The sequence below is a fragment of the Nyctereutes procyonoides genome, unplaced genomic scaffold (genome assembly GCF_905146905.1).
Source record: "Nyctereutes procyonoides isolate TBG_1078 unplaced genomic scaffold, NYPRO_anot_genome, whole genome shotgun sequence".
In the NCBI taxonomy this organism is placed as follows: Eukaryota; Metazoa; Chordata; class Mammalia; order Carnivora; family Canidae; genus Nyctereutes; species Nyctereutes procyonoides.
In genome coordinates, this window is record NW_026575052.1 from 13,580,231 (window position 1) to 13,603,384 (window position 23,154).

A 23,154-nucleotide genomic window follows, 5' to 3' on the forward strand; every position below is an offset into this window, starting at 1 on the left:
AGAGAGCCAGCGTGAAGACATATTTGTAAGAACCACAAGTGCCCAGGCCGGGACACAGGGAACAGAAACTCCAGCAGATTAACCGATCTCATGATTTTTCCTGATGTTTGGCAGTGACACTGAGAGAGGAGTGCATGCCCCCTTTATATGTGGATTTATTTTTTAAGAAAAGTTTTTTTTGGTCCGGGACAATTTGTTGTTGTGAGACACATCAGACAATTTAACCATGGGGCAAGCTGACGTCTCCAGACCGGTAAATCCAGATGCAGTTGGTGAGTAATAGAAGGCAAAGAAACAAAATCTTGACAGGCAGGGCAGATGAACAGGTGAAGTTGAATATTTTATAGGAAGTTGAGTGTGAGCATTTTGTTGTTTATAACTTTATGATGTTTACAACTTTGTGAAGAATGAATGAAAATTTGCAAGTTGTTTTTCATTCAGTTATATTAATTTACTAAGTTTTGTCTTACTTGATCCCTCTGGAGTTTTTTTTTAATATATGTAATATTGATAGGATATCATTTATTAATTTTTTGCTCTTGCAGAAGATAAGTGCTATAGGAAATCATATTTCAAATTCAGTGTTTTCCTGGCATGTTGCAGACTTAGGATTTATATGACAGAGAACTAGAACTGTTGACTTCTATAAATGGGACTATTTTTAAGAATTGGCATAGTTTCTTAGACTCAGTTATACATTCTCCAAATAAGTCTCAGGCTTTTCCCATTTTGCTAGTATTTCCATTTGTCATAAGGCAGTTCTTTGGTACAAACACTTCTGAAGTCAGTGGTTTACATTTGAGGTATTATTGTCTCAGAGACAGCTAGAGACCTAGCTGGTAAATGCAAGTGTAGGTTAGAGGTTCAAGGCTGTAAGTGAAATGGAAGTCCATTGTCACTGAAGATTCATTTTCCCAACTGTGGGGTTTTGTGTAAGATGAGGATGTAAGGGTGGGAAAAATTAGTTTTAAGTGGATTTGTTAAAGGGTTGGAAATATAAGCAGAATGGGGGAAAGCCTGTGAATCATTTCTTGACATGACACTTAAAAAAAAAAAAGATTTATACCTTCTCTTTGATTTAGGAAGCCACAGAAAACATGTTCAGTCCTAGGCTGTTCTTTTTTCAGAAATGAAAAATGTTGGTGACTTTAAAGAAAAGTTTAAAAGTGTAAAAACACAGGTAACATTCCTAAATGTCTCCTGACTTAATATTATTTAGTTTCTAAAAGTGTATTTTCCCCGAGAACTTCCCAGATGAAATTCCTACAGAGTAATTTCATGTTTTACCAAAACTGAAGTACATGGTGGGGAATCCCTGGGCGGCTCAGCGGTTTAGCGCCTGCCTTTGGCCCAGGGCGTGATCCTAGAGTCCTGGGATCAAGTCCCATGTCCGGCTCCCTGCATGGAGCTTGCTTCTCCCTCCTCCTGTGTCTCTGCCTCTCCTCTCTCTCTCTCTGTCTATGTCTATCATAAATAAATAAATAAATAAATAAATAAATAAATAAATAAATAAATAAGTCAATCTTAAAAAAAACTGAAGTACATGGATTACAAAGTGAGGCATAGAACAACAGATTTTTAGGACTGAAGTCAGGACTTGATTCATTTTACCTTGAAAATGAAATTTTTACCGTAAAAATCACCAGTGATTTTTAATTTTTTTTACTTTTAATGAAACATTTCATAAATAGGAAAAGGCATAGTGAAAAATATAAAAGATCCCTTACCCAGCTGGAGCCACTGCCCAGCTTAAGAATTGAAATTAAAAACAGTGAGATATCCCACCCTGCCCCTATCTACGTGCCCACATTCCCTTGTGATGGCATTTTGTTGCTTTGCTCCCAGAGGTAACCACTCTCCTGAATTGAGTAAATTCACTTTTGGGCCACTAAATTCTCCTGTCTTTCTTTATTAATAAGGATGAGGATCTAAACAATGCTAGACATTTATCTATGAGATGGAAATGAATGGTCTTTGAATGGCAAGAAATGGGTAAGTAGGTATAACTTACTTATAAGATATAACTTGTAAAAAATGCCCATCTAACATCTATATATGAAAAATTTCATCTGAGTAGATAAAGTTTGATATATTTGTTTGATAAAAAGTGAGAGCATCAAATTCATCAATTTTTCTGCCAGTAGTCCTAAAAAAAGACTTCTGAAGAAGAAATAGAAATCACTCAGGTATCTAAGATTTGTATGTTCTCTCTAGATTTAATTTTTGAGCTTTATTTCCTATTGCCTAGATAATTCATAGCTGGCTATAAGCTATTTTAATGGACAGACTGCATTCTATTATATTTCTTTTTTTTTTTTAAGATTTTATTTTTAAATAATCTTTATACCCAGTGTGGGGCTTGAACACACAACCCTGAGATCAAGAGTCGCATGCTCCACTGACTGAACCAGCCAGGCACCGCTGAATTTCTCATAATTCAGGATTTATTCTATATGAGCAAATGAAGGTCAGGTCATTGACATTGACAAGTTTGAGGACTACACCATTGCTTTAAAGACTTTTACCAAGCCTGTTTCTTTTTTTTTTTTTTTTTCCTGCCGTCGTCCCTGGCCGCCTGTTTCTTAATGACATTTAAAAAGCATTTCAGTGATTGGGTATGTAGAAAGTTTTATCAGATTCTTTGGAAGGATAAATGTACAAAGTAAATTAACATTTAAATAATTTGTTTACAGTTCTAGGCCTGAAATATAGTAGTTAGTTTTGACTTTAAAATTGATAGTATTGGGACACCTGGCTGGCCTAGTTGGTAGAGCATGAGACTCTTGATCTTGGGGTTGTGAGCCCCATGCTGGGGGTAGAATTTACTTTAAAAAAATTGATAAAAAAATTCATGATGGGTACCTGGGTGGCCCAGTCAGTTAAGTGTCTGCCTTCCGCTCAGGTAATGATCCCAGGGTTCTGGGATCAAGTTCCGCATCAAGTTCCCTGCTCTGTGGGGAGCCTGCTCCTTCTGCTTGCTGCTTCTCCTGCTTGTGCACTCTCTCTCTCTCTCTCCTTCTCTGTCAAATAAATAAATCTTTGAAAAAATGAAAATAAATAAAATTCATGGTACTAGGTTTGACAAGCCAAATGATACAAAATAAATTATTGAATATATAGAATATATTTCTTATTATTTTCAAGGCACTGTAAATGTTTTAGTGGAGCTTGTATAGGTATGATTCATGTCTTATGCCCTTGAGAAATTTACTTTCTAGTTGAGAATTTAAATATTAAAAGAAAAAATCCAGGATGCCTGGATGGCTTAGCTGTTGAGTGTCTGCCTTTGCCTCAGGATGTGATCCCACGGTCCTGGGATCGAGTCCCACATCAGGCTTCCCACAGGGAACCTCCTTCTCCCCTGCCTATGTCTCTTCCTCTCTCTCTGTCTCATGAATAAATAAAATATTTTTTAAAAAGTCCAAGATATTTATAAATTTGTTTAAGATAAGGCATATTCTTGGGATGCCTGGCTGGCTCAGTCAGTGGAGCATGTGACTCTTGATCTCAGGGTTGTGGGTTCGAGCTCCACGTTGGCTATAAATGTTACTTAAGAATAAAATCTTTAAAAACAAATTTTTAAAATTTGTCTTTAGATAAAATCTAAGATGTATTCCTTTTTTCTAAGTTTGTTGACCATGGCTTATGATGGAATCCAGAGCTGTTAACTAAGAACAGTCTGCTTTCAAATAAATAACCTTTGTGCGAGGACTTATATGCACATTGACAAGATGTTATGTCAGCATCCATTTAGAGTTTTACCATAGGCCTCTCTAACAACTGGTGAACTAATTGATTATTTAAATACAGAGAAGGGGGCACCTGAGTGACTTACTTAGTAGGTTAAGCATCTCCCTTCGGCTCAGACAATGATCCTAGGGTCCTGGGATTGAATTCTGCATAGGGCTCAGTGGGCAGTCTCCTTCTGCCTGACATTTCTCCTGCTCATTCTCTCTCTCTCTCTCTCTCTTAAGTAAATAAAAAAATAAAAATAAATCACTTTTAAAGTACAGAGAAGGAATTTATGCTATAGTGTCCATTCAAGGAAATTAGCAATTATCCTCAGTAGTTGATATAAAAAAAAATTATCCTCAAGTGAAATACGTCCATAAGAGAAGCCTGTATATTTACTCAGATAAAACTTTCAAGTAATAATATTTTGTATTTCTTGATCAACATAAAAGCTATTTCTGTCTTCACTAAAATCCTTTACCCATTTATCATCTTAGGGCAGCCAGCTAATTATAGTCAGCACAGGTCCTTAAGTTAGGCACAAGACCAGAGAATTTTATTTTATTTTTATTTTTTTTAGAGCGGAGGAGGAGGAGCAGGGGAAAAGGAGAGAGAGAATCTCAAGCAGGCTCCATGCCCAGCACAGAGGCCCACTTGGAGCTCAATTTCATAACTCTGAGATCATGACCTGAGCTGAAATCAAGAGTTGGTTGCTTAACTGACTGAGCCCCTAGGCGCCCCAAGACCAAAGAATTTTAATAAATTCTAGTCTGGAACTTTCTTTCTGCCTTTCCATTCTCCATCTCTAGGTTTGTAGGGTTTTTTTATTTTTCATTTTTGAACTTTCATATACCTCTCATTCACTAATTAGCCTTTTTTTTTTTTACTTCTACATAGAAATATATTGCTTTAAAAGATGCTGTATTATACTTCTTTATTCTTTTCCCATTTGATTCATTTTGCTCTGAAATTTGTAGTTTTGGGTTCTCAAGCTCATGATGATGGAATCAGTTAGGGCAAGGTGATTTAGAAATATATAGTCATTTATGTGATGCCTGGGTGGCTCAGCAGGTGAGCATCTGCCTTCGGTTCAGGGAGTGATCCTGGAGTCCTGGGATCGAGTTCTGCATCAGTAGAGAGCCTGCTTCTCCCTCTGCCTGTGTCTCTGCCTCTCTCTCTCTCTCTCTCTCTCTCTCTCATGAATAAATAAATAATTCTTTAAAGAAAAAAAGAAATGTAAAATCAGTGAGATCATAATAAAATGTAATGTAGCTATTCAACAGTATTAACAGGAATAAATAATAGATGGGTTAATTAAAAATAAACTGTAACACTTTGAAGAAAAACATTTGTCATTATTTGGTGATGAGAGTAATCAGAAACATTTTTCATACTCATCTAATTGTAACAATAAATGCTTTCTTCTAAGAAGGAACAGGCACTTTCCACATGTAATCAGAAATGAGGAGGAAGCAATAGTATATAGGTCTGTCATGGACTCCTTACAGGATTTTCTGTTATCAAATGTGAACTACCAACCAAAAATTATTGTCCCTTTTCTCTGCTCCAGTGGATTTTCTCAATAGCCCCTTTTTCTATTTGCAGGAGAACTTTGGAAAGTTTAAGCCTTTTTTCCATGAGAGAATATATTATTTTCTGGCACTTCACTATAAAACCTTACTCTCAACTTGGAATTCTTATTTAAAAAAATGTACACATCAAGTTGCCAAGGGCATCACATCTTGATATAGTCATGATCATGATCAGAAAACTATTTTACCAGAGTTGGAATCCCAGACCTAACTGTCCCTGCAGATACGGAGAGACCTTCTATCTTCTGCAGCATTTTGTCCAGTTCTATTTCCTGAAGGTCAGAATTTAGCAGTATTTCCGAGGGAAGTTGTGGGCGTGTGCTAGACAAAGCCTGCTTTGTTCATTTATGGCAGCTTTTGCTTTCTGTACTTTTGTTGTAGTTTTCTAAAACAGCTCTTTAAATCCAATAATAATCCTCTTTTATCAGAAGGCAAAAATGAGTAAGTGCTATAGTAAGTACCACAAATTAATGTTCTCCATTTACAAAATTTTGATGCTGTGAAAATACTTGTATAAACACAAGATGTGGGACGCTTGGGTGACTCAGCGGTTGAGCGTCTGCCTTTGGCTCCGGGCATGATCCCAGGGCCCCGGGATCAAGTCCTGCATCCGACTCCCTCCATGAAGCCTGCTTCTCCCTCTGCCTGTGTCCTCTGCCTCTCTGTGTGTCTCTCGTGAATGAATAAAATCTTTTAAAAAGTTTAGATTTTTTTTGAACTTAATAAGGTACAAGAAAGAGAGGTGGAACTGAGACCCAATAATTTTGTTGCTTATTACCAAGCCTAATGAAGAGGAGAGGGTAGTGAAGGCTGTGTTGAAAACTAAGTTTTCTATTGATTCCAGTTGCCTGTGTCTTACCTTGCCTTCCAACAAGACGATTAAGAATTGATTATAAGAGCTCCTGGGTGGTGGTGGTTGGTTAGGGATCTGACTCGGGATTTCAGCTTAGGTCATTATCTCAGGGTTGTGAGATTGAGCCCATTGGGCTTGCACTCAGTGCAGAGTCTGTTTGTCCCTCCCTCTGCTCCTCACTCCCGCTCACATTCTCTCTCTCTCTCTCTCTCATAAGTAAGTAAGTAAATAAATAAATAAAATCTTTAAAAATCCTTAAGAATTGGTTATAATCAGATTTTAAAAGGAACACTTTGACCTCAGGCTTATTTAACGTGTTTTATTCTTATCTCTAGCAAGTAATAGAGATATATGTAACTACAGCTAATAGCTCATGAATACTTAGCTGACGATAAAAAGTGTTACATAATTTTTAATAACATTGTACATTTAAAAATCACCCCCGACTCCCTGCTCAGTGGAGAGTCTGCTTCTCACTCTGCCCTTCCTCCTGCTAATGTTCTCAAGTGCTCTCTCTCATTCTCTCAAATACATAAATAAAATATTTTTAAAGATTTTAAAGTTCTGAAACAAAACTGGAACTAAAAAACCTGAATTAAATGTTGACTAGGAAAAACCTGAGAGTTGAAAAAGAAGATACTAGAACTCTGCATAATAATACATGGTATAAGAAACAAGCCTATGAAATTTGAGGTGCTACAACTTGAGTGAGGGGAGTTAGCACCTTAAATACCAGGGCATAGTGTCAGAGTACTACTCAAATCAGAAACTCCACACTATAATTTGGTTAGTTATCTTCCTCTCCCAACATCTACTACCTCCAAGAAACACCAAGACATGCTTTTCTAGTGGGCTGCAGCTGCGTGACTCAAAGAAAAAAGTGTTTTCTTTAGAACATACAATCCTAAAACTATAGCCAGCATCGTACACTTGGTGTTCTGACAAACAGAGGTCTTTCTTTGGCTCTCATGGAAAATAGAATGGAGCCATAGGGCCATTTTAAATTCTATAACTAGTTAAAGCAGAAACAATGGAGTATCTAAATGTGACCCGAAGCCTATTATTTTTTTCTGTTCAAATTGGAAATGGAGGGAAATGATCATAAAATCAGAGCTGTTGAGAACAAATGGTTGATGTGCAAATTATCTTAGGAACAGCTTCAAGGGGATCCCTGGGTGGCTCAGCAGTTTTCGGGCCTGCCTTCGGCCCCGGGGGTGATCCTGGAGTCCCAGGATCGAGTCCCACATTGGGATCCCTGCATGGAGCCTGCTTCTCCCTCTGCCTGTGTCCCTGCCTCTGTGTCTCGAATGAATGAATGAATGAATGAATGAATGAATGAATGGAATAGCTTCAAATTCATTTCTCTCAGCCCTTTATGAATACAGAATAAATTTGAGGTGTAATTATATCATTAAAAAGTTTAAAGGAGGGGGCTCCTTTAAAAATTCCACTTGGGTGGCTCAGTCAGTTGAGTTTCTGACTTTTTTTTTTTTTTTTGACTCTTATTTTTGGCTTAGGTTGTGATCTCGGGGCCATGAGATCAGGCAATTCAGGCTTAGCCTGGAATCTGCTTGAAATCTCTCTCTCCTTCTCCTCTGCCCTGCCCACACACTAAATAAATAAAATCTTTTAAAAACATTTAAAAAAAATTAAAAAATTAAAAAAAAACATTTTTAAAAAAAGATGATTTCTGGATTCTTAAATATACTTTTTCTTTGTATAATTTTTTCATCTGTCAGTTTCTCTATTTCAGTTTTCCAAGCAATGCAACTGAATTTCCTTCCTGTCAGACAAAACTTCATAGTAAGAAACCTGAACCAGTGTATCAACTTTAATGGATCTAAGAATGCTACAGAGATTAGTGGCTTCATTAGATCTGGTCAGCTACTGCTATCACAGATTTATGCATACATTCTACAGCTGAAAAGTTTATACCTGATGAATTTAAATCATCATTAAATTTGGTCTGTAACTCCTTTTGCACAAAATCGTGCTCATGGCAAACAGTGGTGATATGCTTAAAAGTATGTGAGAATAGAAAGTATTTGGGTAATCCAGATCTACTCATTTTAACATGTATTATTACTATTCCAAATACCAAGGAAATTTATCCTTGAGTGGTTTCAGACTGTGACTTTCATGTGGGAAATAATTCATTTTTATAGGAACATAGTATATAGGGAGAATTATTTTCTTTTGTGTATTTATGTATATGCTGGACCTTATTTATTATTTGTCGTGTTTTGAAAGCTCCCACTTCCCATTGTAAAAAGTAGATTTGGTTTTCTTCTAATCACAAAAGCCATACATGTTTGTTGCAAAAAAGAAAAAAAAATATGTATATATGAAGCTAGAGAGAAAAAAAAAACCACAAATTTCCCATAATCCTACCAGCAAAATATATAATGTGATAGTTATTATTTACATATAGATTTGTTCTTTTTTAACCTAAGATTATTAATTATTCTAGAAACTTAGTTTTAGTGATTATATATTATTTTATATAAATTTTTCAGTTTATTCATATATCTATTGTTGTATATTTAAGATTTTCCCAGTTATGTATCACCTCAAATAACACTATCAGAAAAAAACATCTTTGGGCAGTTTCCATCTTCTAAAGTGGAGTTTCCTAAACTTTTGTGTAAATATGTCATATTTTAGGCTTTTATTAGACAAAATTAGACAAAAAAACATATTTTACACAGAGTTGGAATGAAAATTTGAAAAAAACATGTACATAGCTTTCGCCACTAGTTATAAATAATACCTAGTCAGATAACAAAGAATATGTGCTCAAATAGAATTTGGTAATGGGGGACTAATACCTAGGCTCTTCAAATTTGGATTTAAGCAGACTGCAGAATAGGTCTTGTCAGGGAATTTTACCATAGTTTATTTTCAGTCTACTACCTTCTCTTCTTAAAAGTACTTTTGGACTTAAGAAAGGAAAGCTTGACTGGCTGCCTCCTCAATATCATTTAATTACTTGAAGATTTCACCCTTCGTGTGTAGGACATTTGATGGAATCAAGTTTTTGTGATTTTCCTCTGGTGTCAAGATAATGGCTATCAGGGGAAAAGACAAGATGATTTGTTTCTTTCCCTTTTCATTAAGAATAATTAATTTGCTTCCCTTTAGTCTTTTTCTGATAACTTTCACCCATGAGAACACTCCCTTGATTCAGAATTTGTTTATTTTAGCAGGCAGCTAATAAGCAAAGAGTGTGTGGGAAGAACTTTATCAACTCTTTATTTTAATCAGTTATGGGTGTTGCTCTTGACTAATAACTAAAAGTTGAGTTCCCAGAGCACTCCCAGACTAGTCCCATACCTGAGAGTGTGACTTCGAGTCCTAGCTCACTCTCCCACATATCCTATCAAAGCATGAAGAATCTGTCTCAAAGCAAGATCTAAAGAATTATGGTACACAGTAGTCAGTGAAGAAAGACTCTAAATACAGAATATAGTTGATAAATAAAAAAGAAAAATCAGTAATCTGATAAAAAATAATGTGTAATATTGATCTAAATCATAAAAGTTGATTGCTATATCCAACTTAAGTACAAAGTAATGACTTATAAGAGAAATAATTGATAAAGTACCTGTTGAAATTTGAAGTAATTATATTGGGATGGCAAATTTGTTTTTAAGGAGGCTTCAGTAAGAAACTTAATTTTTAGACTTTCTACCCTTCATAAATTTTGGTAGTGAGCAATATTTGAGATGAATACCAAACTTGTTAAATTATGTAAAATAGAGATTAGGGCACCCCGATGGCTCAGTCAGTTGAGCATCTGACTCTTGATTTCGGCTGGGTTCATGATCTCTTCCTGGTCATGGGATCAAGCCCTGCATTGGACTCTGTGCTCTCTCTCCCTCTGCACCCCACCCCCCACTGGTGTTCTCTCTGTCTCTCTCTCTCAAATAAATTAGATCTTTAAAATAGAGATTAATACCAATCATCAGATTGTTGCAAGAACTAAACATGTAATGTGCCAGTTTACTACATTATATTCTATAAACTTTTGTTGATGAATGAAACCAGATGTTGAAAAGACTTGTAAGATTTAAGCTTAACCTTTATTCTAAAGGCAGTATGAAAAATAAATAAATAAAGGCAGTATGATTGAAAGGGTTGTAGACTTTTAAAGTCAGAGACTTGGACTTGAATCCCACCTATATCACTTACACTATAGGCAAAGAGAAAGCATCAAAAGAATGAAATATACAAAGAAAAGCAGTCTAAGGGGAGAAAAAAAGCCAATTAAATGACACTTATAAAGGGCTGCAATAAACAAACAAACAAAAAAAACTCAACTCCTGACAGAAAATACTATACCCAGTGAAAATATCCTTCAAAAATGATGATATAAAATTATCCTAATTGTAAGCACAAGATTACAGAAATAAAGAGTACCTGAGAAAGCAAATTTGTAGGAAATATAAAAGACTATCATTTGTGAGAACAACAATAATAATGTTTGCTGTGGTTTATTGTTATGTGTATGTTGAAATAAAATATAACAGAGTATAAATGAGTTGAAATGTTGTAAGATTCTTGCATTATTTTTTTTAAAGATTTTATTTATTTATTCATAGACACACAGAGAGGCAGAGACACAGGGAGAGGGAGAAGCAGCTCCATGCAGGGAGCCCGATGTGGGACTTGATCCCGGGTCTCCAGGATCACACCCCAGGCTGCACCAAACCAACCGCTGCGCCACCGGGGCTGCCCAGATTCTTGCATTATTAAGTAAAGTACTAACAATGTATTGTAGTAAGTCAAGAATGCACAGAAACAAATCAGACCAATAGAAAATAAATAGCAAAGAAGCATCAGTAAAAAATATAAGTGGACTAAACACTCAAGGATAACAATTGTCAAACTAGATAGAAAAACAAAGTTAAGGCAAAAGTTATTATACTGACACAGGGAATTTCATAATGATAAAAGGGTAATTTAAGGGAAAGATGTAATAACTCTAAATCTATATATACCCAAGACATAGCTTTATGGTATTTAAAGCAAAAAATTAATAGAACTGGGATGCTTGGGTGGCTCAGCAGTTTAGTGCCTGCCTTTGGCCGAGGACGTGTTCCTGGAGTCCCGAGATCAAGTCCCACATCGGGCTCCCTGCATGGAGCCTGCTTCTCCCTCTGCCTGTTTCTCTGCCTCTGTGTGTGTGTGTGTGTCTGTCTGTCTGTCTCATGAATAAATAAATAAAATCTTTAAAAAAGTTAATAGAACTAAAAAGAGAAAGAAATATATCCATTATTATATATAGAGTTGTTAACATACCTCTCAGTAATTGACAGAAAAAGCTAACCAGTCAGAAAGGATGTTAATGATTTTGTACAATGTGATTAAACGACTTGACTTCATTGGCAGATGTAGATACTATCCTCAACTGCACAATATACCATGTTTCCAGGTGTACATTAACAATTTGGAAGAGGGGATCCCTGGATGGCTCAGCGGTTTAGCACCACCTTCGGCCCAGGTGGTGATCCTGGAGTCCCGGGATGGAGTCCGACATTGGGCTCCCTGCATGGAGCCTGCTTCTCTCTCTGCCTGTGTTTCTGTGTCTGTGTGTGTGTGTGTGTGTGTGTGTGTGTGTGTGTGTCTCTCATGAATAAATAAAATCTTTAAAAAAGAAAAAAACAATTTGGAAGAAGAATAATAAAAAACTTTTTTTATTGTTTTTCTGTTGTAATTTAAGCTATATCTGAGGCTAAGAGGCTCAGGAAAGACCCTTATAGTTTTTGTGTAGGGATACCTAAGTGGGGGGGGGGGGAGGAATACCTAAGTAGGAAACACTGAAATGGTGCCATGATTTTCTAGTTTGTTTTTCTTCAACAAAAAATTAGGTTACAGAGAACGGTCTGCCTCTGTCTCTTTGAACATGAGGTTTGCAGATAATAACCTGGGATTGGATTTAACAAACCTGACTGATCATAAGAGTCACCTGTGAAGATTTTTAAAACCATATTCCTGGGTCCCGCTACCTGTAGATTCTGTATTTTGTTTTTTTTTTTTTTTAATTTTTATTTATTTATGATAGTCACACACAGAGAGAGAGAGAGGCAGAGACATAGGCAGAGGGAGAAGCAGGCTCCATGCACCGGGAGCCCGACATGGGATTCGATCTCAGGTCTCCAGGATTGTGCCCTGGGCCAAAGGCAGGTGCTAAACCGCTGCGCCACCCAGGGATCCCAGATTCTGTATTTTGAAAAGGCAACCAGGCTAATATCAAACATTTGAACAGATTAGGATTTACTGTAATAATGTCTGTCCTATGGAGGTGAGGAACGTGGAAAATATGAGAATATATAAGAGTGAATGAATTTGGGTAATAACCAGGTCAGGGTTGGTTGTGGCCGAATCCCCCACTGCATGAGTCAAGAGGCATATCCTCTTCTAAAAGTTTTATAAACTTGGGGATGCCCGGATGGCTCAGTCAGTTCAGTGTCCAACTCAGGCTCAGGTCAGGATCTCGTCATGAGATGCATCCCTGCGATGTGCTCCACGCTCAAGATGCTCTCTCCTTCTCCCTTTGCCCCTATTCCTAGCCCTCCCTCACGCACCTATGCATTCTGTCTCGAAAACTAAAAAAAAAAAAAATACAAGTTTTATAAACATGAAAATTAAGCATATTTGCATAAACATCAGAGGATAAATAGCTGTTGTCCCTGGTTTTGGTATTTAGCGACTATATTCAGTAACTTTCTTTACACAAAGAAAGAGGAGGGCTGTTCTTAATAGATGTGATGGCGGACATAGTCATTTTTATCATAGCTGTTGGTATTTTCCACACATACTGTACTTTTGAACATTAACTGAATTTACCTTGAGCTCAAATGCCAGTAGACATGAATATGTTTGAAAGGATACCATGATTTTATTGTTTTGGATGTACAAGAGAAAGGGGATACCTAAATACGTCGTTCAATAAAAGATTAAAAGGGATGACCGAAGTTTGGCTTTAGAAAGTGGTTAGGTTAGATACCTGGCAAGATACTGGCAGCAAGCTAGACTTGCTGAATCTCATTGAGGGAATTGGCAGACAGGACTGTGATCCATTCTCACCTAACACTCCTAAAGCTTTCTGGCTATTTTTCTTTGTAAAAGTGTCACAAAGCACTCACCCTTCTTTCTATTGTTAGTGGTTTGGTTTTGTTTCTTGAGTTTTTATATTATCTTCCCTATTACTTTTAATCAAACAGGCATTTTCCTGTGTACCATTTGGAACTGAGTAAAGTCCATTTAGTGGACGGGTTAGCAGGATATTTCACATTTCAGTTCCTCCTTGCTTCCAGTAAGTAAGGTGACTATGAACACCTTATGATGCTTAGCTCCATTTCTGAAAGTGTTATCATTAACATATGCTAAATATTATATGATATATCTAAAGTGTCTTGAGGTCTCATTGATATTTCATAATTGGGTGTATACTGTCTTAAAGCACTGATTCTTATTCATGTATTCACCCATGCGCCACTCCTGAGGGGCCATCCCAGGGTACCACTGATGGGAAATTGTTGTGACAGGTGTTGTTCTGATGTCTCTGGCAAGTAAACTTATAAAAATATGGTCCGGCATTATGATAACCAAATTCTCTTGCATTTCATGGAAGGAATTAAAGTAGTTGAGGCTGGGCAGCCCCGGTGGCACAGCGGTTTAGCACCGCCTGCGGCCCAGGGTGCGATCTTGGAGACCCAGGATCGAGTCCTGCGTCAGGCTCCTGCGTGGAGCCTGCTTCTCCCTTTGCCTGTGTCTCTGCCTCTCTCTCTGTTCCTCATGAATAAATAAAATCTTAAATAAATAAATAAATAAATAAATAAATAAATAAATAAATAAAATAAAATAAAATAAAATAAAATAAAATAAAATAAAATAAAGTAGTTGAGGCCCAGGATGTGTTCAAGTAAATCATCCAAGTAGGAAGAAAAGAGTCATTGTCCTCTCGTCTCCATCTGTTGCACTTCAGTAACCAGAACCCTGTTTTGCCTAAGTCATCAATATACAGCAAAATAACGCATCCAGCAGTCACTGCTGCAGTCACTCTGATAATTACAGTTGTGTAAATCTGACTTTCATCAACAGGCTTCCCAAGATTCATGTCTATCAACTGAAAAAAGGTTGAATTTGGCAAGTCTTTCTTAAAAAAAAAAATACATGCTTGTCAATTATGCATTTTCTTTTATGAAAAACTATAGTTTTAAAAGAAACTTTTAGTGCATATATTATGCCCACTTTCCCCCCCCAAAAAAAGAGTTATTGGCCTCAGATGAGAAAATTGTGCACAATAAACATGTTAACTTATTGCATGTGATAGTATAGTATGTGGTCCTTGATGTATTTCTGTAAAGTAAAGGTTCCGCTTTAATTCCAGGATGGTTATTCCACATGACTCTTTTTTTCTTCTCCTCTAGACTTCTCCAGAGAACCCTGGGACAGTAGGTGGAGTGCAAAGCTGTATTGTGTTGCCTTCCTGCTTTTTTTTGTTGCTTTCCTGCTTTTATTTATTTATTTTTTATTATTATTATTTTTGGCCCAGTCTTGGCTGCTCCTTTATCTGCCACTAAAGCTAACTAACTAAACCCTGCATGTGTGGTCATTATGAGAGATTTCATGGCCTTTCGTTTCAGTCCCGCACATAAACCATGTCAGTTATGTTTTTTCATCATATCCTTAAGATCATGATTGTCCCTAAAGTATTATTGTGATAAGCAAACTGGAATCCCAGCTCTACTTTCCAAAACGATTTCATTTTAAAGCACTCTCTGTAATGCCCCAGCCCCAGGCTCCCTCCAGTGCTCCACTTAGGGTCTTGTGAGGGCAAAAATAATCTGAAAAACCGATGCATGTAAAGTGTTAACACTTAATGTGTTACCCACTCTGAACTATAAATGACCTGAAAGAGGAGGGTAAGGAGAGAGCAGCGTTTAGTAGAGAATGATGACTCACCCACTAAAGATGGATCTCCCTGTTTCATGATACCAGAGGCAGTAATGTTAGTCGGGGAAGGCCTCCCCCATGCCAAAAGGATGAGAATGGCAACAGCAGTAAGCCACTCTGGGGCAAGATCTCATGCATATTGAAGACATCCACATTTGTGTGTGTATGCGCCTTTAAGAGATTTTAAGCTGGTTATGATCATCTCATTGAATTTTTGTCCTAAAATGACATCAGCTTGGTTTTGGTTCCTTTTCCCTCTTAGTAATTTATCTGCTACGGATTTTGATGTTTGGTGTCCATGTGATGTCAAGGAATCTGTCTGCATGATTGTTTATCATTGCTCTGATCCTTTCCAACTACCACAGGAAGAGAGGGGAAGGGACCTTTTAGAGATTATGCTGAAATAATAAATTGGCTGTTCTTTTCCCTATGTGCCTTTCACCATACTACAGAAGAAGCAAGCCACCCCACTGCAGACCCAGGCATGGTCATGGACAGTGTGGAAGCAGGAGACACAACGCCTCCCACCAAAAGGAAGAGCAAGTTCTCAGGCTTTGGCAAGATCTTCAAGCCCTGGAAATGGCGGAAAAAAAAAAGTAGTGATAAATTCAAAGAGACCTCAGAAGGTGAGATATTAAGATTTAAATATATGTTCTGGGTTAATGGGTTTCTTATTTTAGAACTACCTTTCTCATTCTCTTCCCGAGCTTCTATAACCTGCTATTTGAAGAGGGAATTCAGTCTTTAGAAATAAAACCAAGTGGTCACTCACTTAAGCCTTATATATGATAACCTCATCCCAGATTGCTATTTTGATGGGATTAAAGTTTATCAGGTAGTGAGTGAATGGAGTTCCTAAATGGTAGTTTTCTACTCTGACCACTTTCAGAAAAAGTTCACCCATAGATACCTTTATTATTAAAATGCCAATGAAAAAAGAGCTAAAATTATATAAGAGTAGTTCCTTTTGGAAATGCTGCTCTCCCAATAATGTAGGCTATGAAAGAAATTTAGTTTTTAAATTTGAAGTTAGCTTTCCTGTTCCAGAGAATAGAAAATCGAACCACTTTGTTCTTTTACCTATTGGGTTAGAATGCTTAAAATTAACCTTTAATTGCCATATTTCTGAGTGCTATTTTCCAATTTAATATTAGTTTTAGAGCGAAAAATATCTATGCGAAAACCAAGAGAAGAGCTGGTTAAAAGAGGGGTTCTGCTGGAAGACTCTGAGCAGGGTAAGTTTGTAAATAAAATAGCAATAGCATGTGTCTATCTCTGTACACTTGGTGTTTGATTCTGACTAGGCATTTGAATATTCTTTTGTTTTTGCTGTTGGGAGGGAGGGAAGATTTTTTAAAATTGTTCTTGCATCTAGAATATTTTTTTCAAACTTCTATAAAAAGAGAAAAGACAACTCAGTAGAAGACTCTACAAAAGCACTGGACAGTTCACTAAAGAATACATACTGGGGTGCTGGGATGGCTCAGTTGATTAAGCATCTGCCCTTGGCTCAGGTCATGATCCCAGGTCCTGGGATTGAGTCCCACATCAGGCTCCCTGCTCAGTGGGAGGGAGCCTGTTTCTCTCTCTTCCTGCTCCTCTACCTGCCTCTCTCCTGCCTTCCCCTCTCCTGGCTTGTGCTCTATGTCAAGTAAATAAACAAAATCTTAAAAAACAATACATATAAATGGGGGCATCTGACTGGGTCAATCAGTAGAGCATGCAACAACTGATTTCAGGATTATAAGCTTGAGCCCCCATGTTGGACATAGAGATTACTTAAAAAAAAATTTTTTTTAATAGTTTAGTGTAGGGCAGCCCCGGTGGCACAGTGGTTTAGCACCGCTTGCAGCCCGGGGCGTGATCCTGGAGACCCTGGATTGAGTCCCACGTCGGGCTCCCTGCATGGAGCCTGCTTCTCCCTCTGCCTGTGTCTCTGCCTCTCTCTCTCTGTGTCTCTATGAATAAATAAATAAAATCTTTAAAAAAAGTAGTTTAGTGTAATCTGTGAAAGCTGAAGATATGCAAACCTATGTGCAAACATGTCCAGAGCTTGGTATATACTCAACAAAAATTTGTATACATGTGTTATCAGGAGATATGTACAAAGATGCTTGTAGCAGCAGTATTTACTAACAATAGAGCAAAATTGGAGACAACCCAAATGTGTACTGATAATAAAATACACAGGGGTGCCTTGATGGCTCAGTTAAGTGTCCAACTCTTGATTTCAGCTCAAGTTAGGATCTCAGAGTTATGAAATTAAGCCCCTCATCAGGCTCTGTGCTCAGCATGGAGTCTGCTTAGGATTCTCTCTCTCCCTCTCCCCCTGCCCTTCCCTTACTTGTGCACATTCTCTCTCTTTAAAACAAATAAGTCTTAAAAAAAAAAGTGTTTCCAGACCCCTGAAGCCTCCCTTGCCTCCTACTAACACACTTCTCCTTCCCCCACAGAGCAATCACTCTTAGAACTCTTGGGATAATCTTCTTTGTTTTATTATAGTTTAACCACTTAAGCATGCGTCTCTAAACACTGTAGTTTAAGATTGCCTGTTTTTTCTTTACATTTACAGAAATGATACGATATATATCCTTTCGTGACTGATTTCAATTGCTCAGTATTACTTATGAGAATCATAATATGCAGGTGTAGTTTGTTTTCATTGCTGTATAATATTTTATAAATGTATCACAAGTTATGTATATATTTAGGATTCATTTTTAGAGAGAGAGCACATGAGCAGGGGGAGGGGCTGATGGAGAGGGAGAGAAACAGACACCCCTCTGAGCACAGAGCCCAACATGGGGCTCTATCTCATGACTCTGTGATCATGACCTAAACTGAAGTCAGACAATTAACTGAGCCACACAGGCACACTCTGGAAACACTTTTTAAAAAAATTCATTTAATTAATATATAGTATATTATTAGTTACAGAAGTGTAGAGTTCAGTGATTCATCAGTTGCATATAACACCCAGTGCTCATTACATTACATGCCTTCCTTAATGCCCATCACCTGGTTACCCCATCCCCTGGCCCTCTGCCCCTCCAGCAACCCACAGTTTGTTTCCTATAGTTAAGAGTTTCTTATGATTTGTCTCCCTCTCTGATTTCATCTTTTTTAAAATTTTCCCTCCCTTCCCCATGATCCTCTGTTTTGCTTCTTAAATTCCACATATGAGTCAGATCATCTGATAATTGTCTTTCTCTGATTGACTTATTTCACTTAGCATAATACCCTCTAGTTCCATCCACTTCGTTGCAAATGGTAATATTTCATTTTTTTTGGCTGAGTAATATTCCATTATACACACACACACACACACACACACACACCACATCTTTATCCATTTATCTGTCAGATGGACATCAGGGCTCTTTCCATAGTTTGGCTATTTGGAAATTTATGTTTTATACATTTTTTCTCTACTAGTGCTATACTTGACAATAAAAAAGTACTAATAAGATATTTTGAGAATTCAATGCTGTGTTATCTATATTTGATTTATTTAAGGAAGGCAAATATTTTTTGTGGGAATGAAAATAATTAGTAAAGGGAAAATACTAAAACATAAATAAGAATAACTGATTCTTTTAGGGAATCTCGAGTATAAATATGAAATGATTTTATTTCTTTTTTTTTTAAAGATTTTATTTAATTATTCATGAGAGATACAGAGAGAGGCAGAGACATAGGCAGAGGGAGAAGCAGGCTCCCTGTGGGGACTCGATCCCAGGACCCCAGAAACATGACCTGAGCCAAAGGGAGATGCTCAACCATTGAGCCATCCAGGTGCTCTGAAATGACTTTATTTCTTCTAATAATTATCTCCCAATTTCCTATACTAAAGGCAACCATTTTCTTGGTGAGGGGTAGGAAAAAAAAAGACTGTTGACTTTTCTCCCAAGTATCTATCCCAACTGGCTGTGATCTTTAACTCCAAAATTGAGTGGCTTGTGAAGGATCCTTGGGGCCGTCCTTCTCTGTGTCTCTGTACAATCTCAGCTTTGTTTTTTTTTTTAATTTTTTTAAAAGATTTTATTTTATTTATTCATAGAGACAGAGAGAGACAGAGACACAGGTGGAGGGAGAAGCAGGCACCACACAGAGAGCCTGACGTAGGACTCGATCCTGGGTCTCCAGGATCACGCCCTGGGCTGCAGGCGGCACTAAACCGCTGCGCCACCGGGGCTGCCCCACAATCTCAGCTTTGTGCCACCTGCACTACTATGTCACTTTCTTTGGTTTGTTTTAATATTTTTTTAAAAGGCTTTATTTATTTGTTTTAAAGAGAGAAAGTAGGGGGAAGGACAGAATCTTAGACCAACTCCATGCTGAGTGCAGGGAGCCTGATGCAAGGCACAATCCCATGACCCCAAGATCATGACCTGAGCCAAAATAAAAAATCGGGCACTTTACTGTCTGAGCCACCCAGGCGTCCTTGTTTGTTTGGGGTTTTTTAACCAAATTTGTCTCCATGCCCAGATTGCTTCCCTAATCTTTGTCATAAAGGTCATGTTTTGGTATTTCAACACTCCTTATTCACTTAATGTCAGGACTTTTCTTCAATGTGTGACTTTTATGAAGCAACTTATTAGAAGAGTTAAGACTACAGTACATTGATTGTGTTTCATTTCTCTTCATTAGAGTTGCCAAGTTTTAAAACTGTATCCTATCCTTTGGACAATGGGAAATAGGAACCAAACTAATGGGATATCATACAAAAAGCATGAAGTATGGTTTTGAACCATGGTAACATATTGCTTATTCACAAAATTGAATTAAATTAGGTAGATTTAAGGTTTTTTTAAAAGATTTTATTTATTTATTCATGAGAGACACAGAGAGAGAGAGAGGCAGAGACACAGGCAGAGGGAGAAGCAGGCTCCATGCAGGGAGCCTGATGTGGGACTTGATTCAGGGTCTCCAGAATCACACCCTGGGCTGAAGGTGGTGCTAAACTGCTGAGCTACCCGGGCTGCCCAGATTTAAGATTTTTTAAAGATTATTTATTTTAGAAAGAGAACATGAGGGAGAGGAGCAGAGGGAGAGTGAGGGAGAGGGAGAGAGAGAGAATCCTAAGCAGACCCCTCTCTGACTACAGAGCCCAACACAGGGTTTGATCTCAGGACCCTGAGTTCATAACCTGAACTGAAACCAAGAGTTGGTCATTTAACTGAGCTGCCCAGGCACCCCTCAACTATATAAAAATTTAACAAAGATAACAAACATAAAGGGAAATTACTAAAATATTAATCAGCATTGGTTCCCTATGAATATTAGGATGAGAATACAGTGGGATTTTTTTTCTTATTTTTCTGCATGGTTAGCTATAAGCATGGATAACCAGTTTTTTATGAGACTTTGAATTTTACTTTTAGACACAAAATCTTCTAGGTATTTTAGATGGCTAACTATAATTGTAACACCTCTGTTGCAGCACCTTTGATCCTTGCTTTGTTTTTGTTTTTGCTTTTTTTATAATGGCCATTCCTTACCAAATGCCCTCTCCTATGTCTCACCTTTCTTGCTCACTCACCCACAAACCCTATACATTACTTGTTTATTGTTTTTCACCTCCATTCAGTCTCTTTTCCCCTATGCTTCCTATTGGCTCTTGATCCAAGTTGTTTTTAGCCTAGAAGCTCAAAGGCCCAATTGATAAATGAGTTGTAGCCATTGGACAAGATACTACTCTGTCCACCACAGAACTGACAAAAAGCTTTATTCTAGGAAGAAACTCTGAGATAGGCCTCAGAACCTGGCTTATTATATATTTCCAGTTTAGGCCAAAAGCAACATTTGAACTTTGAAGTTTTTTTCATACTCAAACATAGTTTTTGGCTTAAATATGCATGGTTCTAACTTGACTATGTTATAAAATGTTTCATATGTTTTCTGAGATGGGGCAAGGATATCTATAGATATTAAAAGCTGGATACTGCTTATACTCCATTTTGTTAGCATTGTAGAAAACCTTTGCATGAAATATAAGAAATTTAATAGACACACAGATCGGTGGAACAGAATAGAGTGCCCAGAAGTAAACCCGTAATTAAATGGTCAGTTAATCTATGACAAAGGAAGCAAGGATATACAATGAGGGGAAATGGTTTCTTCAACAAGTGGTGCTGGGAAAACTGGACAACTACATTCACAAGAATGAAACTGGACCACTTTCTTAGGCCATACCAAAAATAAAGTCAAAATGGATTAAACACTTAAATGTGAGACCTGTAACCATAAAATTCCTAGAATGAAACATCAGCAGTAAATTCTTCAGCATCAGCCATAGAAACATTTTTCTAAGTATGCTGGAAACAAAAGTAAAATTAAACTATTGGGACTATGCCAAAATAAAAAACTTTTGCATAGCAAAGGAAACCAACAAAACAAAAAGATAACTTACCAAACGAGAGAAGATATTTGCAAATGATATATTTGATAAGAGGTTAATATCCAAAATATATGAAGAACTTATACAACTTAACACCAAAATAACACCAATTTTTCCAAAATTGGAAAAAACCAAATAACCCACTTATAAAATGGGTAAAAGGGAGCACCTGGGTAGCCCAATCAGTTAAGCATCTGACTTTAGCTGAGGTCATGATCTCAGGGTCCTGAGATTGAGCCCTCCATTGGGCTCTCCACTCAGCGGGGAGTCTGTTTGTCCCTCTCCTCCCTTCATTCTCTCTTTCTCTCTCTCTCTCTCTCAAAATAAATAAATAAAATCTTTTAAAAAGGGGTTGGCCAGAAGACACGATAGATATTTTTCCAAAGAAGACCTACAGATGACCAACAGTTATATGAAAAGATGCTAACCATCACTCATCATCAGGGAAATGCAAATCAAAACCACAATGAGAAACCACCTCACACTTACCAAAATGGCTAAAATAAAAAACACAAGAAATAACAGGTGTTGGCAAGGATGTGGAAGAAAAGGAACCCTCATACACTGTTGGTAGGAATGCAAGCTGGTGCAAAACACTGTGGAAAACAATATGAACATTCCTCAAAAAATAAAAATAGAATTACCATATGATACAGTAATTCCTCTACTGAATATTTAGCTAAAGAAAATGAAAACACTTTTTAGAAAGATATATATACCCCCATGCTTATTGCAGCAATATTAACAATAGCCAAGATATAGAAGCAACCCGTGTCTATCCATAAATGAATGGATAAAGATACACATGCACACACACACACACACACACACACACAGTGGAATTCTCCTCAGCCATTCATTTCAAAGAATGAAATCTTGCCATTTGTTGTTTTTTTTTTTTTTTCTTATTTTTTAAGATTCTTATTTATTTATTCATGAGAGACACACAGAGAGAGAGAGAGGCAGAAACACAGGCAGAGGGGGAAGCAGGCTCCGGGCAGGGAGCCCGATGCGGGACTCGATCCCAGGTCTCCAGGATCGCGCCCTGTGCCAAAGGCAGGTGCCAAACCGCTGTGCCACCCAGGGATCCCAAATCTTGCCATTTGTAACAACATAGATGTATCTAGAGGATATAATGCTAAGTGAAATAAGTCAGAGAAAAACATACCATGTGATTTCAGTCATATGTGGAATTTAAGAAGTAAAACAAGTGGACAAAGGAAAAAGACACATAAAAAAACAGATGCTGAAATATAGAGAACAAACTGGTAGTTGCCACATGGAAAGTGGGGTTGGGGGTGGTAAAATAGATGAAGAGATTAAGAGTACACTTACCATGATGAGTGCTGAGTAATGTATAGAATTGAATCATTATATTGTATACATGAAACTAACACTATTTTATTATAATTGGATTTTAAAACAAATCTTAAAAAATATTTTAAAGAAATTTTACTTGAAAGTAGACAATACTGAATAAGTAGCTTGAGAGATAACTGATCACTTTTTCTTTTTAAGATTTGATTGATTGATTGATTGATTGATTGAGAGCAAGTGCAAGTGGGCAACCAGGGGGAGGGAGAAAGGGCTAGAAGAGGGGACAGACAGACTCTGTG

General features: G+C 37.3%; 1 protein-coding gene across 8 annotated transcripts in view; it reads left to right on the plus strand.

Moving 5' to 3' along the window:
• Nucleotides 1-23,154, plus strand: part of PHACTR4 (phosphatase and actin regulator 4) — a 101,076-nt gene that overhangs the window by 49,399 nt on the left and 28,523 nt on the right. For 4 of the 8 annotated variants that reach the window (XM_055332326.1, XM_055332325.1, XM_055332327.1 and 1 more), the window contains 2 exons: nucleotides 15,591-15,764; nucleotides 16,293-16,373. In XM_055332326.1, coding sequence (XP_055188301.1) covers nucleotides 15,591-15,764; nucleotides 16,293-16,373 — 255 coding nt within the window. Of the gene's footprint in view, nucleotides 1-11; nucleotides 273-14,612; nucleotides 14,641-15,590; nucleotides 15,765-16,292; nucleotides 16,374-23,154 lie in introns of those variants that run through there. The other 4 variants (XM_055332323.1, XM_055332322.1, XM_055332329.1 and 1 more) reach the window with 3 other exon arrangements.